The sequence below is a fragment of the Mustela nivalis genome (genome assembly GCF_964662115.1).
Source record: "Mustela nivalis genome assembly, chromosome: 18".
NCBI lineage: Eukaryota > Metazoa > Chordata > Mammalia > Carnivora > Mustelidae > Mustela > Mustela nivalis.
In genome coordinates, this window is record NC_139037.1 from 12,735,384 (window position 1) to 12,752,370 (window position 16,987).

The following is a 16,987-nucleotide window of genomic DNA, read 5'->3' on the forward strand; positions in this document are numbered from 1 at the left end:
GGGATGGCAGAGACCTCAAAGCCAAAAGTCCGACTTCTGAGTCGTTCTTCTCCCTTTCGGCCCCACACTTTACCCCCCGCAGTACCTGGGCGGGGATGGTGCCGCTGTTCTTGAGGACCAGAGGCAGCTTCTCTGACTGACCGAGCAGAAGCCTCTTGAAGAGGAGCAAGGGGTTCCCATGCTGGTTGCAGAGAACCGGCCGCACCACGATCACGCGAGGGAGGGTCCCTTCCCCGACGATATCAAACCCGAGGCTGCGGTTCCTGGTCAGGTTGCTGCAGGGAGCCGGAGGAGGGAGGCCCGTCAGCAGGGCCGGCTGTGCTGGGCACGGCATTCCCTCCTCAGCCTGCAGGGAGGGGCCGGGGAGCTGGTACCTGGGCAAGCCATCCAAGGTAGCCTCGAAGATACACTGGTAGGTCTGCATGGCCTGCGGGGTGAAGGTCACCGTGGCAAAGGCATGTGAGCGGCTGGCGACACACATCTTATTAGGTTCCACTTCAAAAATGTCAGTGATTCGGGCAATGAGCTGGGGGGGGGGGAACGGCAGGGATCAGCGCGTGTCAGCATTTTATCTGTCCCCCCCGCCCCCCTTGTGGCAGGATTTTGGGGAAGACTGGAGGGGCTGGAGGGACCCTGGCAAGGCCTCAAAAGGATTTTTTCATTCTTAAGGTTGGCCAGTGGGATTTGAGACTGGCTATCCCCTCTTGATTTCAAGCTGAGAGCACTGAGGTTTCTTTGCTCTTTTCAAGGGATAGTCTGCAAATTAGGGAGGAGGAAAATAAATGTCTGCAAATCCCTTGGTAAAGACCTATTTTTGAGAAATCAGGCTTGTTCTGTTTTTATGGTTTTAGGGCAGGACAGGAAAAAAGCTGCCCCTTCCTGTCCAGAAAAAGGTCAGAGAGAAATGACTGGATGTCACCAGGGCCTGAGAGAAGTCACGAAAGGGATGAGATCATCTGACATCCCCCAAACCCTCATTTCCAGACAAATGGGCAGCACGAAGCAGCCTGCCCGAGCCGGCACTCGGCTTTGGCTCGCGCCACAGTGTTTCCTCTATTAGACGCAGAGCCGAGTGCTGGATGGCTGAGTGGGCTGCTCATTGGTGTGGACCATTTGAAAACCCAGAGGAAGCACCCGCGGGGACAAAGATCCGGTTTCTTGGGAAACTACCCAGTGACCTCATCTGACTTCTGGCAGGGCCTGAGAGCCAGGTTGTCCCACTCAGCCCTAGCAGTTCTACAGCAGGATTTTCAAGAGCTCTTTCCAAGGCTTCATGCCAGCTCTGGCGGGCTAGCGCCATTTGGGGCTGCTCACCTTGTTGGAGACGGGCTTAACGACGATGTTCACATCACACGCGATCTTCCCCACGTTGCTGATCTTGAACCGAGCCTTGGCCTGATGACCCACCAGGACGTTGCAGAAGATGAACTTGTTCTCGTCCTCCACAAAGAGCCCCCCACCCTCTATGGTCTGGAGGATGTTGAGCAGAGTGGCGCTGCTGCAGATCTGGTGCTCCTCAAATATCACGTCATTGTTGTCGGTCACAAAGGCTGGGGAGAAGGAGAGATGAGGCTTGATGGCCCAGCTCCTGCTTTCTGTACTGGCTAGTGTGAAGGTTAGAGTTCTGACAGAGGGTTCGCATAGAGGAGATGTAGGGGAATTCCCACAAGGGGGCGGGAGTCATGGCGCAGATTCTATCTTCTCTTCCTTTTCTGCACTGTTCTTGCTGGCTGTCAGACAAGACCCCAACCCTCTGTTCCTTCCAGTGCTAAGGAGAGGGATCTGGGGTGGGCCTTTGGCCCATGTTGGTGCAAGGCTGTGTGGTACCTAGAGTCAAAGCAAGAGGAGTTCTCTCTGTGCTTTACCTGAATCCTGTTTGGTTAGAGTATGTGCCGTTGCTGACCATTGTTCTCTGTGCATATGTTGTCCACAGGGAATGGCCGGCTTTGGTGTTCCCAGGTCCTGTGTCATACCCCATTACACCACAATTTCCAGATCATTCTATTTGTCTGAGAATCCTGGAGCAAACTCAGGAAGACTAGGAGTTTAAAGCTGAACATCTTTTAGGGGTATATATATGCCTTGCAAGTCTTTAAGGAAAAACATGGCTGAAGACACCACAGAAAGTTCTAAGGACCCAGAGGAAGCAGTGTGGCCATATGTGCCAGCCACATGCATGGCGGGAGGGGGAGGGCCTTTTAAGGGGGGAGGCTGTCCAATCTGAGTGCCCAGTACCTGGTAGACAGGCTTCGGCCAGCAAGCTGTAAGGAATGCCAGCAGGCTGGTCTCTTGGGTCTCGGTCCGATATATCGATCGCTATGAATTCCTCACACCTTCCCACGGGGTCAGCCACGCAGTCGACAGTGATGGCCTGCACTCCTCCCGGAGGGATGGAGCCGAATCCGGGGTACACAGTGAACATGCCATGGGTGAAACGCGCCTGCAGGAATGGTGGAGGGGGTGGGGGGGGTGGAGGCAGAGGGGGTGGAAGAGTCAGAGCTCTTCTACCAGAGCTGTAAGATGGCGTCGAGAGGTACTTTCTCTTTATTTTTGCCTTGAATGCACATGTGCTGGCTAGAGCTGTGGCAGCTGTCTTGGAACCATGAGGAAATGTCAAGAGACTCACAGACTTCAATGATCTTGGAACCACGAGGAGAAGTCAAAAGACTCAACGAGCCTCTAAGCCAACACAAGCAACTACCTACCTTATTTAAACATACCCTAGGCAAACCTAAGAGGCTCTTAACTTTAGAAAACAAACTGAGGGTTGCTGGAGGGGAGGAGGGTGAGGGATGGGGTGATGGACATTAAGGAAGGCACTTGATGTAATGAGCACTGGGTGTTACATGCAACTCATGAATCATAAATTCTACCCTTAAACTAATAAAAAAAGAAGAAAAAACCCCCATATCCTCTCTGTTTAGACCACTACTGTTGGGGTGTTATTTGTAACTAAACATAATCCACAATGCACTAGGAAGGCTTCTAGGAAGCCTTCAGTGACTTGCAACAGTTACCAGGAACAACAGAACTTATTCCTTCACCTTTCTGGAGCTTTTCCCTCCACACACACTTCAATGATAGTATTTACCACGTTGTCGATCAATTGCTTATTCACCCTCTGCCTTTTATAAGTGTCTAAAATATTTCCTCTACATCCATTTACAGTTATATCAGACAGTGTTCTAATGTCTGCTTTAACTGATAAACATTATTTAGAAAACTCAAGAGGAGAAGGGAAGTCTATTGAATTTACATACATAATTGCCTCCATGATTTTACTTCCTACTTGATGTTTCATAATTCTATTTTTTTTTAAAGATTTTTAAAAAGATTTATTTAGGGCACCTGGGTGGCTCCGTCGTTAAGCATTTGGCTTTGGCTCAGGTCATGATCCCAGGGTCCTGGGATTAAGCCCCAAATTGGGCTCCCTGCTCAGCAGGAAGCCTGCTTCTCCCTCTCCCACTCCCCCTGCTTGTATTCCATCTCTCACTGTGTGTCTTTCTGTCAAATAAATAAATAGAATCTTTTTTAAAAAGATTATTCATCTGAGGGGGTGCGAGGAGGGGCAGACTCCCTGCTGAGTGCAGAGCCCAGCCTGGGGCTCCATCTCACAATCCTGGGATCATGAAGAAACAAAATCAAGAGTCGGATGCTTAACTGACTGAGCCAGCCAAGATTTTTTTTCCAAGAAATCTCTACCCACAATGTAGGGCTTGAACTCATGACTCTGAGATCAAGAGTCATATATGCTCTATCGACTGAGCCAGCTAGCTCCCTCCACAATTCCTTCTTTTATTATTTACTTTCTGTTCAGAGAACTTCCTTTAGCCAGTCTTTTGGGAGAGACCTGCTGGTAACAAACTAATTTTCCTTCATTTTAGAATACTTTAATTTTCCATTTTTTTCTGAGGCATATTTTGATATGTATGTATATAAGATTCAGGCATCACAGTTGTCTACTTCCTGCACTTGCAAAATGTTGAGCCATTTTCTTCTGGGCCCTATGGTTTTTGATAAGAAATTTGCTGTCATTCAAATAGTTTCCTTTCTATATGTAAGGTCATTCCTCTTTCACTGGCTTTAAGATTTTTTTGTCTTTTGTGTTGAGAAGTCTGACTATGATGTGTGTGGGTGTGGATTTATTTAGGTTTGTCCTATTTGGGATTTGCCCAGATTTTGAATCTATAAGTTTACATCTTTTGCTAAAATTGGGAAGCTTTTGGTCATCATTTCTTTAAGTACCTTTTCAGCCCAACCTTATTTCTTTTCTTTTCTTTTTTTAAAGTTTATTTATTTATAATCTCTATCCCCAATGTGGGGCTCAAACTCATGACCCAGAGATCAAGAGTCACATGAAAACACTCTCTACCAACTGAGCCAGCTAGCTGTCCCAGCCCAACCCTATTTCTTATCTCTTTCTGGAAATCTGAGGACAGGGATATTAGATTTTTTCCACAGGTACTTCAGGGTCTGTTCATTTTTTAATTCATTAGACTCAAATAGATTTTTCAATAGAACTCAAAACAGAGTTTATTTCTTCTCTTGTTTAGATTGGGTAGAATAATGGTTTCCCAAAGATGTCCACATCCTAATCCCTGGTACCTGCGAATATGTCACCCTACATGGAGAAAAAAAAAAACCAACCTTGTTGATATGACTAAATTAAGAATTTTGAGATGCGGAGATTATCCTGTATTATCCGGGGACCAGTGTGATCTCAGGGGTCCTTATATGTGGAAGAAGCAAACCTAAAAGAGTTAGACAGGGATGTGACTACGGAAGAGGCTGGAGTCATGTGATGTGAGAAGAAATTGATCCATCACGGCTCGTTTTAAGGATGGAGGAAGGAAATCATGAACCAAGAAAGACAGGTGTCCTCTATAAGCTGGAAAAGTCTCCAGAAAAGTTTCCAGAAAAGAATACAGCTTTGCCAAAACCTCGATGTTAGCCCAGTGAGACTTATGTCAAACTTCTGACCTACAGAAGTATAAGCTAAAAAATTTGTATTGTCCTAAGCCACTATGTCTGAGGTAATTTGTTATGAGGGCAATAGGAAAAAGAGAGAGGAATTTCTATGGTTCTGTATTCGGGTTCATGGAGGTTTTCTTCTATCCCCTCTATCCTCTTGTTGAACCCACCAACGGAGTTAACTTTTGTTTATTTTTTCACTTTCAAAATTTCTATTTGGTTCTTTACATCTTCTCTTGCTTTGTTGAGAACTAACTATGTTTTCATTTGTTCCAGGCATGTTTGTAATTGCTCTTTGAAGCATTTTTATGTTGGCTGCTTTACGATTTTTGTCAGACAATTCTAACAGTTATATTAAGGCTGGCACCTATTGCCTATTTCCAATTTGAGATCTTCCTCGTTTTTGGTACGATGCATGATTTTGATTTGAAACCTGGGAATTTTAGCTATTATGAGACTCAGAATCTTATTTAGATCTTCTCTTTGAGTGGGGTTTCTCTGACATCACTCTGTCAAGAAAGATGAAGTATATCTATTTCATCTTACTAGAGCAGAAGTATTAAAACCTGCTTTTATTTAAGCCAGTCCAAATGGGCTTTGTTTCTTATAAATAGGTGATCCATGATTAAAACATATATGAAGAGATGAAACTTAATTTTAAGGCAATGAGAACCAATGAAGGTTTTAAAACAAAAGAGGATATCAAAAGAAAAGTCAATGCTTTGCCTGAAAATAAAAGTGATATTTCAAGAGAGCTAGTATTCCTGCCACAATAGGTTCAGATCTTGCTAGCATAGGGAGGTATCTGTGGCAAGCACTAGGCAGGAGGGAACTAGTTGGAAGACAGCCTTATAGGGTTCCTTTGACAAGGAAAAGGGTGCTCACCTGGTTTGTGACATTTATTTCTTTTTGAATTGTATCAGACAACTTGGTTGCTTTGGAAGGGCCAGGTTTGTAGAAGCTCTCGCTTTCCCGGGATCTTGCCCGTCTGACATGGCTGACTCTGATTAAAGAAGCAAGAGGACACCCTCAGGTTGGGGTGGTGACATTAAGTACGATCTGTCAGCTAATTGCATGGTCTCTTCCCCCAAGAATGGGAGAGATAGCCAAGGGGGCATCTGGGAAAGTCAGCTTATTTATCATTAGCAGACCTTATTCAACAATGATAAGACATTATAAAGTCATTGGACTTATTGAATATGATTCATAAGGACATTGAAAATTGCTGCAAGAAAACAATAATGTTTAAGTGTTTACTTGAGTTCTCTGGAAAGCAGTGTGTGAAAATTACTTATAGAAAATTATTTGTAGGGGCGCCTGGGTGGCTCAGTGGGTTAAAGCCTCTGCCTTCAGCTCAGGTCGTGATCCCAGGGTCCTGGGATCGAGCCCCGCATCGGGCTCTCTGCTCAGCAGGAAGCCTGCTTCTTCCTCTCTCTCTGCCTGCCTCTCTGCCTACTTGTGATCTGTCTGTCAAATAAATAAATAAAATATTAAAAAAAGAAAATTATTTGTAGAAAAATCTGTAACCCGGTCTTACTTTAAAAAAATAAGATGTCAAATAAAAACTTAAATTCTGTCCCTTTTCTTCACATTTATAGTCACAGTGTTTTTATTTATTTATTTTTATTCATTTTTAAGATTTTATTTATTTATAAATAAAAAAGATTTTATTTATAAATAAATAAATAAAATCTCTTTTTAAGATTTTATTTGTAAATAAATAAAATCTTAAAAATGAAATCACAAGTAGGAAGAGAGAGAGAGGAGGGTGGGGAAGCAGGCTCCCCACTGAGCAGAGAGCCCGATGCAGGGCTTGATCCCAGGACCCTGAGATCATGACTGGAGCTGAAGGCAGAGGCTTAACCCACTGAGCCACCCAGGCACCCCAGTCATGGTGCTTTTAAACTGAGTTTAGGCAATAGCTCGAACTTAAGTTCTGTTTGCTTCACCTAAAGCTAGTTTATTCAGTAATTAGTTTTTCTGGAGGCCAGTTAACCTACAACATCCCATGCATTTGAGGTGCAATCTTAAACTTTTGAGAGTTTTATCTAGTTCAGCATTTACTTGCTCAGTGACCAGAACAATTACATTTCAACCCCCTTTGAGTATTTTGCACGAATTTGTACACACTAAGATGAAAAACAAATTAAAACTAAAACAACATAAAGCAAATACAAATATATCATTATATCTATAAGCAGTATTAAATTATGATAAAATAAATGCTAAAAAAGTTGCATAAATTAAGTTGAAATTAAATTTGGAACGGAGAGACTTATTTTTGTGTGTGTGAAGCAAACATTAGTATTAATAAGCAAGAATCATGCACCAACTTTTATTATAAAGGCTAAAAAAAAAAAAGGCTAGGGCTTTTTTTCTCTTTAGAAAGAGATTTTAGATAGCTTAGCCCAACATTTCTTGATATGTTCAAACTTAGCCACAATGGAAGAGGGTATCTACAAAAATGCAAAACAATCACAAACAAGATATGTCTGATTTAAACAGCTTAACAATAACCCACAACTTTCGGACCAACTCAAGGAATGTCTGATTTAAAACAATTAACTGGAAAGTCCATTTTAAACTAATTAATTAATTAGGGAGTCAATTAATTAGGACAAAGAGCCTTGGGAATTGGTAAAACTATACTTTTTTTTAAAAGATTTTATTTATTTATTTGACAGACAGAGATCACAAGTAGGCAGAGAGGCAGGCAGAGAGAGGAGGAAGCAGGGTCCCTGTGGAGCAGAGAGTCCAATGTGGGGCTCAATCCCAGCACCTTCCTGGGATCATGACCTGAGCCAAAGGCAGAGGCTTTAACCCACTGAGGCACCCAGGTGCCCCTGGTAAAACTATACTTAATTTGCCAAGAAAAGGATATGATCATCAAAAGCCAAAAGCATGCAAAAAGGTAAAGTGTTTTAGAGAATTAAGAGCTGCCTTGTGAAGAATACAGAGTTTTGCCTTTGGAACAACTAAGAGAGCTGTTGTGACAGTGCCTAGACGGAAGACAGCAGTGTGCTTCCCTTGTCTGTATTGCTGGGGTACCTTCTGCTACCTCACATGTGAGGGACAGCTCTGATTTCTTTTGACTTAGTTTGTGGTTATACTAGTCCCTCCACATCCTATAGGACAGTAAATAGGACAATGACTTACTGTGAGTCCTGCAGCATGTTATAAGCACCAGGACAACAGACACAACCCCACATGGAAGACTTTATATTTGTTCAATTAAATCTATCACATGAGTGACAGTAAGAAAGCATACAAAATCTGAGGGCAGAGATGTGGGTTCAGAACTGAGATCTATTGGTGATTTCTTGCCTAATCTTAGACAAGCCATTTCATTCTTTCATATATTTTTTAAAGATTTTATTTATTTATTTGACAGAGAGAGAGATCACAAGTAGGCAGAGAGGCAGTCAGAGAGAGAAGGGGAAGCAGGCTCCCTGCTGAGCAGAGAGCCGGCCGATGCAGGGCTTGATTCCAGAACCCGAGATCACGACCCAAGCTAAAGGCAGAGGTTTCTGAGCCACCCAGGTGCCCCAGACAAGCCATTTCTAAACCTTAGTGACCTCACCCCACGAAAAGGGGATTGGGTGAATGTAGATAAAATATTTGAAAGCTCTTCATAAAATACAATGCACTAATTAACCAGAGAATGGCACGAGGTAAGTATAGACTTGTCTTACACTTTCTTTTGATGAATGGGGCTCTCCCCAGTCAGCCTATAGAGGGCGTACTTGAAGTCAGTAACACCTTGATTTTCTATGCTGAAGGTGGCGCTTTTCCGAGTGCCACAGATCAAAGCCCCAAAGTTGATGATGGAGGAGGGGCTGATGTTGTATTTAGAGTACACCGCATTCACAGAAAACTTGATTGGGATGCTGGCAATGGTTTCACCTCCTTCTGTGATATTGGGTTCAATAATCTAGAAAGAGAGGAAGGATTGGGAAGATGTCAGCCACTATGCTCCAGGAATTCCAGGACTGTCTACCTCATTCTCTGTTTTTGTTACTGCCATGAAGCCAATTTCATTCTTTCTTTCATTTTCTTCATATTATTGCACCAACAGTATTAGAAAATACTGATATCAAACTTACTAGGTGTTAGCCATGGATCAACGTGGACCGAACTGGCCTCCTCTTTCACTTCTCTTCTCTTGCACTTGATGTCTGAACAGCTCTCCAAAGATCATGGCTCTATTGCCTGTCTGGTACTCTTGGTTGCTGATGACTTTGCACAGCCCCCCCCCCCCCCAACCAAACCCTGGAGCATGGGCTAGGCGATGTAGCCTTTATTTATTTATTTATTTTTGACATGAGTCCCACAATCCTGTCACTGAGTGAATCCCCCCTTTGAGCTATTTTACCTGACAGCGCAGAATTGGTTGGTGTTCAATCTTCACTTCCTTTTTTGCACGAAATAACACCTGGACATTTGTGGGCTTTTCCGCTGAGGTTAGTGAGCCCTTCTTGGGTTGGATAGAGATCATGGAATTTACATTGGTTGCCAAAATCCCCAAGGAGTCCACAGAAAAGCTGAAAGATGAGAATGACAGGCCAGTTGAAATCATTCTGGGGAACCCAAGATACTAGAGAGGAGACTGCTGATGGTTGAGTGCCAGCCATGTCTGCTTAAGCACTGTGTCTGGAAGTGCCCACTGTGCTTTGGACTCTGTGAGCCCCCTCTGCAGCCAGGACTGACTCGGCCGGTGAGTGATGCTTGAGGCAAAGATAGCCATCTCTAGCCTGAGGTCAAAAGGTTCCTTTGCAGGAGATCTCTGTCCAACAGGGACACTTGGTGCTGGATATGGACCAACTAAATGAGTTCATCTTTCTGTCTGTCTATTACTCCCCCTATCTCTCCCTTTCTCTCTCTGTCTCCCTTCCTCCCCTCTCTAGGACTGAATATTAGCACATACACAGGGTACAGTGATGCAGAAGCCAGGGGATCTAAAGACAGAGAGAAAGTAGGGGCAGAAACCATTTAGCAGAGGCACTTGGAAAGGGAGACCATGGCCCAGTGGGGATGAGGTGGGAAGCCCCAGAGAGCAGCTGACTCGTGAGAATGGCAGAGGGACTGCAACAGGACCAAGGAACTCAAGCGGAGGTGGGGCACCTGGAGTTTCTTTGGGGACCTAAATGTCACCCCCACGCTCCAGGAGACATGGCCACACCATTGCTGCATGCTTGGTGCCCGAGTTCCTCACTTTCCCTCAAGTTCTTTCTATGAATTTTGATCACCTGCTCCATCCCAAGAGTGACTGGTCCATGTAATCTAGAAGAGCAGAACTAACATTCTGTGATAACCTACAACAAAACTCAGAAGCCAGCAGGATCCCACTCAGCGCTAATTCCAAGGGGTCAGTGGTTTTCTTCTAGGTTTGTTAAGCTTCTGTTTATATTTATCTATTTCAATGCATGGGTCTAGGAATGGTAGCCCTGAGGTGGGACTTCTCCCATTTCAGCCTTCTTTTAGCTGAAATGAAGCTATGGTGAATGCACAGAATTTCTTCTAAGTCTGTGAGGAGGAAGTCCCTTTATCAACCACAAATTCTTCCAGCAGAAGGATCACCTTCCATAGAACAGATTGGCCATAGCTGCTGGCATTGCCCCCAAGGGTTGTGTGGCCCTACCTGAGTGACCTCCTCCCTCCCCCCACCTGGCACCACCCTTTCCTCTCTGAGAAATCTCTTATTTAGTCCTTTATTTCTCATTCCGAGAAATGAGCACAAGCTGGAGCTCCACTCCGCCAGGCCACCCTTTGGGTTCTGTAACACAGTGGTTCTCAAAATTAAAAAAAGAAAATTGGAAAAAGCCCTTTTTCCATATGAAATCTTACATGGAACGTCAACTTGTGAAACAGACTGGAGCCAAGAGGGGGGCAGGCCGGTTCAAGGCCAGGTCTCTACCTCCAGCCCCTCCCTCCACACACAGCCCTCCCCTCGCCTAGCACGTCTTCTTCCCGACCTCTCCCTCTGAGGCTCTCTCCCACCCCCAGGGCCCTGTGGCTCTGGGTGCTCTGAGAGGGACTTCAAGGGTCCCTGTAAAGCCACAGGGTTGAGAGCAGCGTGAAAACCTCTGCTCTTAGCAGTTGGAATTTCATTCATTTGAAGCCTGAGAGAGGCTACAAACAGAAATGGTTCTTATGATGTCCTCAATCAGGTTTCTGTTTTACCTCCCAGACAGCACTTCCTCCCCATGAGTGGAGGTGGATGACCATATGCCTGATGGATTCCAGGTTACCTGAACATGATCTCATACTTCCCACGATTCTTCAGCTGGAGGGGCTGCTTCACCTCTTCCATGACCTTCACGATCCCAAAGTCAAGGCCTCCTTCAGCTCCTGCAGAGGCCAGCAACCAGGGTGGGGAAGGGGATTAGATGGCATGGGAGTCAGAAGCAGAGGAACTTCCTGTTGAAGTTCCCATGGAAAATCCATGGTGTCAAACTCAGAAAATTTATTTTCTGAAAACACTGCAGCTGAGAAAACTGCCCGTAACTGAGTCTCAGAATGGACTCTGCTTCGGCACCTACTTTAGCTCCCTCCATCTTAGGACCGCTGTCCTTCCCTTCATGATTTCCATTAGTTAAAACTTCTAGTAGCTAAAAATTTTTTTGCATCAAGTGTAGAGTCAACATAGTTAGAATATTACATATAAATTTGTATAGTTTTACTTAGCACTGCCTCATAAGCATTTCCGCACATAATTAAAAATTCCTTATAAATGTGATGATCTTAATGGTCATAAAATACACCATGATATGCTGTTCTATAATTTACAGTATTATTTCTATGGCAATAGTGTTCCATTTTTTAAAAAAAGATTTTATTTATTTATTTGTCAGAGGGAGAGAGATCACAAGTAGGCAGAGCAGCAGGCAAAGAGAGAGAGAGGGAAGCAGGCTCCCTGCTGAGCAGAGAGTCTGATGGGGGGTTCTATCCCAGGACCCTGAGATCATGACCTGGGCCAAAGGCAGAGGCTTAACTCACTGAGCCACCCATGCGCCCCAGTAGCATTCCATTCTTAATAGATATTTGGGTTATTTCCAATCTTCCATTAGTACAAATAATGCTGCAATAAATATCCTTGTACATAAGACTCACGACATCTAGGCAAAAAGGCAGCTCTCGTGTTCTCTAAATCTTGCTGAGAAGGAGGGCAAACAGAAGAAGCAAGAGTAATGGAAAACTGTATGCCAACAGGGAGGGTCTAACCTGGGTGTGAGGCAGTGCAGTGAGTAGAATAATGCTCTGTGCTCTCAGAAGGTCTCCATGTCCTTATCCCCATGAATATGCTGTAAATATGCATATGAACCTGTGAATCGGCTTGGTCATATGGTAAAGGGGGGTGATGGATGGAATTCAGGTTGCTCATCAGCTGACTCTGTCGGTCTGTCTATCTATCTATCTATCTATCATCTGACTTTAAAATAGAAAGAGTATCTTGGATCCTCCGGGGAGGCCTACTGTAATTACTACACAAGTAGAAGAGGGAGATAGAAGTGGAGAACAAGAGAGGTGATGGTGTGAGAAGGACCTGACCCAACGATGTTGGCTTTGAAGATGGAGAAAAAAGGACCATGAGCCAAGGATGTAGGTAGCTTCTAGAAGCTAGAAAAGGTGAAGAAATGGATTCTCCTCCAGAGTTCCAGCAAGGAACGTGGCTCTGCCGATATCTTGATGTTAGCCCAGTTAGATCAGTTTTGGACTTCTGACCCATGGAACTGTGAGATGATAAATCCGTATTGTTATGAGCCACAATTTGTGGCAATTTGTTACAGCAGTGAGGGAAGACTAATGCAGGTAGGAAAAGAGCTCTGCCAACTTTGTAATTATCGCCACCCCTTGTCATCTCTAGCTGGAGAAAACTAAGATTCTTGTAGTCATTTTGCCAACACTACTCTGGGGCTTGCATCACTATTTGCTGAAATTCCACGCGCTCGCCAACAGCCATTGGTCTTCCTCTACATAAGGAATACATTGCACTCAAAGATGTAACTTCTAAACACCCTTTCCCTGAAGGGGTCAACAGACCTTTGGGGAAGGTGATGTCCAAGGCGACGTCATAAGACTCTGCAAAGACCAAGATGTTTTCAATCTGAACCACACCAACGAGATTTTCTGCATCTAAAACCTGTTAGGGTAAAAGGGTTTCTTCAGTAAAAGCAAGATCCATGGGGGACTTGGAGCTAGAACTACGTGCCACGCAGCAGGAATGATGAAGCAGGAGATGTGGTAGAGAATATTTTGAAGATGTATTTAGCTTTTGTCTTCAGTGACCATTTGGTATGACTGGTGTTCTCATAACATCCTTTGGGAAATGCCAGTGTAGACAATCAATGTAAGAATGGGGAAAAGCGACTGCATTTTCATCTTGTCCACTTATAAGGTTTAAATTATTTGCGTGATTTTCACTGCATTATTGAAGTTTGGGGCTATGAGTATACATACAAAGCAAAGTGTTCTTTGGAACTTCTAAATAAAATAAACCTGAAGAGCATTTTTCTGCCCGTTGAAACAGAAAACTTGCACGTTGTCAATCACCCTTGCTTTCCTGATTTTATATATCTGAATTCTTCTGTTTGTTTCTGGTTCAAACTATGGAAAAAGCACTAGATTTTCATATAAAATAATTGTGTTTAGTGTTTCTCTCCAGGAAATTTCAAATGTTTTATTTAAGCGAACACCTTTACTATTCAAGTTGGAAGTGAAAAAAAAAAAAAAAAAAAAAAGCAAGCCTGCCCCCGTCCCCAAGTTGCTCACTGACCCCTCCCTCCCTGTCCCGAGGAGCACCTGAACTGCTGTCAGCTGTCAGCTGGACCCTACTTTTACTTTTAACTCCTGAGACAAACAAGAGGGTGATAAAGTGTCCATTCATCAAGGGGAAGAGCCGTTGGCGATGGGGGGTAGCTCTCCCAGACACCCTTGCCTCTCTGGTGGTACCTCAAGTTGAGAAATAAAGTCACCAGCTCTGCATGACTTGTGCTTGGTGTCAAGTGGGAAGTTGGTAGCTGTCACCAAACTTTTCAAGTTTTAATTCAGAATTTCCATCTTTTCTTTCATTGCGCATTTTGCCAATGTTTCACAGAGCAAATTGGACCCACTTAAGTTTTACCTTCTTTTGCTGCTCAGCCTCTGACAGAGATGACAAAAAGGACTGGCAGCAGGAGGGCAAAACAGGACAAACAATCTGGATTACCATTTCCAGAATTTACACAGTACCTTTCTCCCGATAGATGCCATGCACCTAGAACATTCTATTTCCTTTGCTTTCTTATTGGAGTAGAGGGTGGAGGTTAAATTTTGTAACTGAGGGAAACAGGATGAACAATTTAAGAGGTACACAAATAAAATAAAATGAGTTCACCAGAGCACTTTCCAAGGGGACCACAAAGCAAGGCATTTCCTCATGTAGATGTTGAAGGAATCTGGAGAAGAGAAGCTTTAGACAACTTTAAGGAGCCAGAGGGGAAACCCACTGTGTCTGCTCTGACTAGAACATAGAGGGATGCTATATCATCCCTAAAATTAAGAAATGTTTCCATACCAGCTGGTAAACCTCTGTCACATGACCTCTCCAAGTATCCTATCTTACCTGTCTCCCCAACACCGCCCCCATAGGAACCCCTGGAGGTTCCATGACCCAGCACAGAAGGATGAAGCTGACAAAGCTGGGACCCTACACCAGCCATGCGACCTGGGTCATTGTTGTAGAGACCCTGTCTGTGTAGAGACTGGTGTTTAAAATGTGGACCACCACCCTCTGATATTCAAAACCAATTGTTGATTAAATGAATCTCTAAGTATCTGTGTTCGGCTACCTTAAGGACTGTCATAGGTGAGTGACAAGAGAGCCTAGATTCATTGAGTGGACCCAAAAGTAGAAACAGGATTAATTCATGGAAGTGACAGTTGGAAATCTGAACCCAGCCCAAGGAAGAATTAATAGACCTGTTCAAAGGAAGATCACGCTGCTATGAGAGTAAGTTTTCTCTCCCTGCAAGTATTCAAAGAGAAGCTTGGATAATCCCTTCACTGTCCCAGAATCGATGCAACAAGCATCAAAAGTCAATGACATTCATTCATTCATTTGTTCATTCATTCATCTTACAGATTTTCCTGAGTAACTTCTACGTTCAGGCCTGTGCTAGACGTTGGGGATCTGATGGGGCAGCAGACTGAATGGTGGCCATGTCTTAACCCCTAGAACCCATGAATGTGACTTTATTTGGAAAAAGTCTTTGCAGATGTAATTAAATTAAAGATCTCAAGGTGAGATCATCCTGGTTTATCTGGTGGGCCCTAAACCCAATGACAAATGTCCTTACAAAAGACAGAAGAGGAGAGGACACAGGCAAAGAAGGCCATATGAAGACAAGAGGCAGAGGTTGGAGTGACGCAGCCACGAGCCCAAGACCTGGAGCCACCAGGAGCTGGAAAAGGCGAGGAAGGGTTTTTCCCTAGAGGCTTCAGAGGGAATATGACCCTGCAGATACCTCAATTTCACATTTTTGGCTTCCAGAATTATAAGAGAATAAATGTGTGTTGTTTAAAGCCACTTAGTTTGTGATAGTTTGTGGGCATTTGTTACATCAGCTCTCAGGAATGAAAACAGATAGAAGCAGGTCGGGCGAGACCTTGTCCTGATAGAGTTCACAAGAGAAAGGAAAGAAAGAAAACAGGACATCCACCAGGGGGAGGCGCTCTAGAGGACAAAAGGCGAGGGTGAGGGACCGCACATAAGGGGTGTGGGGTGATTAGTGGAACCCAGTTGGAGCAGTGTTGTTTAGTAGAGCCACAGAGCCTAAGGGGTAACATTCTTGGCAGGATTGTGGTAAGGCCAAGGGCCTGAGGCAGGAAAAAGCCAAGAGACCACGTGACAGAGCTGAGGTGTGAAAGCTTCTCTAGGCAGGAAGGGCCTGAGAAGCCCGTGGAGACCCTGGGCTCGGTCTTCACTGAGGCAGGAGCCCGCAGGTTGCTGCGGGGAAGAAAGGGGCTTGAGCTGACTGACCCGCAGCGGGAATCGGGCCCAAATACAGGCAAGAGACGTGCCATGGGCGGCCTGGGAGAGGGCGGCGGCAGTGTGGGCGGAGGAGTGGGTGGGAGGGAGCTAGGCTGGGAGGCAGCTGGAGGGCAGGCTGTCAGGGGAAGGAGGGACTCCAGGATGGTTCCTGGGTGTCTGCTGGGAGCACCTGGGAGAAAGGTGATGGTCCCGAGACAGGCGGCTGGTCTGAGCCGTGACAGGGTTTCGGAGCGAGGACTTGGGAGTCTCAGGCTCACTTTGGGATAGTAACATCATGCCCTCTCTCCCTCTCTCTGTCTGAGGGGAGTGAGCGCGCTGTTTGTGCAGAGGGCAATCAGCCATGAACAAGACTGTCTCCACAGAGCTTTCAGTTGGGTGCAGAGCAAGACACTGTGGGTCAGTGGTTGTCAAACAGGGATCGGTAAGGAGCGTGTAACACAGAGACGTGGCTCCGTGTGTGTGTGTGAGCGTGTGTATGAGCGTGGGCTTGTCAGAGAACCCAGGATGTACACATTCTCATGGCCAAGTCTGGAGATGTGCGGCACCTCACCTCCAACCGGATCATCTTCTTGATGTTGACGGGCTTGGAGGGCTGGAAGTACACCTGCAGGCTGTACTCTGCCTTGCTGGGGATGGTCCCCTGCATGGTGGACACGGCGAAGTCATCGCCCAGGTGATCCAGGCTGGTGATCCGCCAGGCCACCGGCAGGGGTGTGACGTTGCGGAGAAGAACCACCTTGCATTCTTTCCTGCAGAGACCAAAAGGAGTTTTGTCTATCTCAAATGGTTCTGATTTATTCAGGCAGGTCCAAAAATGCCCTTCTGGTTACTTTCGTCATTGCTTAGTTCACTAACTGGAGTTCACCAGGGGACAGGGCCTTGCCGTGGCAATGAAGGAATGCAGGATACATATTATCGTCTCTTCTAGTAGCCCCAGAAATAAACATTCTCTATTTAGAATAATATAATGCCAGTGGATAAAATGTT

General features: G+C 45.0%; 1 protein-coding gene across 6 annotated transcripts in view; it reads right to left on the bottom strand.

The window, feature by feature from the left end:
• The window catches only part of HYDIN (HYDIN axonemal central pair apparatus protein), a 381,505-nt gene that overhangs the window by 52,428 nt on the left and 312,090 nt on the right, over positions 1-16,987 (bottom strand). For all 6 annotated transcript variants that reach the window (XM_082712191.1, XM_082712193.1, XM_082712188.1 and 3 more), the window contains 10 exons: positions 16,551-16,749; positions 13,012-13,111; positions 11,220-11,319; positions 9,344-9,512; positions 8,664-8,902; positions 5,857-5,974; positions 2,236-2,440; positions 1,315-1,550; positions 375-526; positions 86-275 (listed from right to left, as the gene is read on the bottom strand). In XM_082712191.1, the coding sequence (XP_082568317.1) occupies positions 86-275; positions 375-526; positions 1,315-1,550; positions 2,236-2,440; positions 5,857-5,974; positions 8,664-8,902; positions 9,344-9,512; positions 11,220-11,319; positions 13,012-13,111; positions 16,551-16,749 (1,708 nt within the window). The remainder of the gene's footprint in view (positions 1-85; positions 276-374; positions 527-1,314; positions 1,551-2,235; positions 2,441-5,856; positions 5,975-8,663; positions 8,903-9,343; positions 9,513-11,219; positions 11,320-13,011; positions 13,112-16,550; positions 16,750-16,987) is intronic.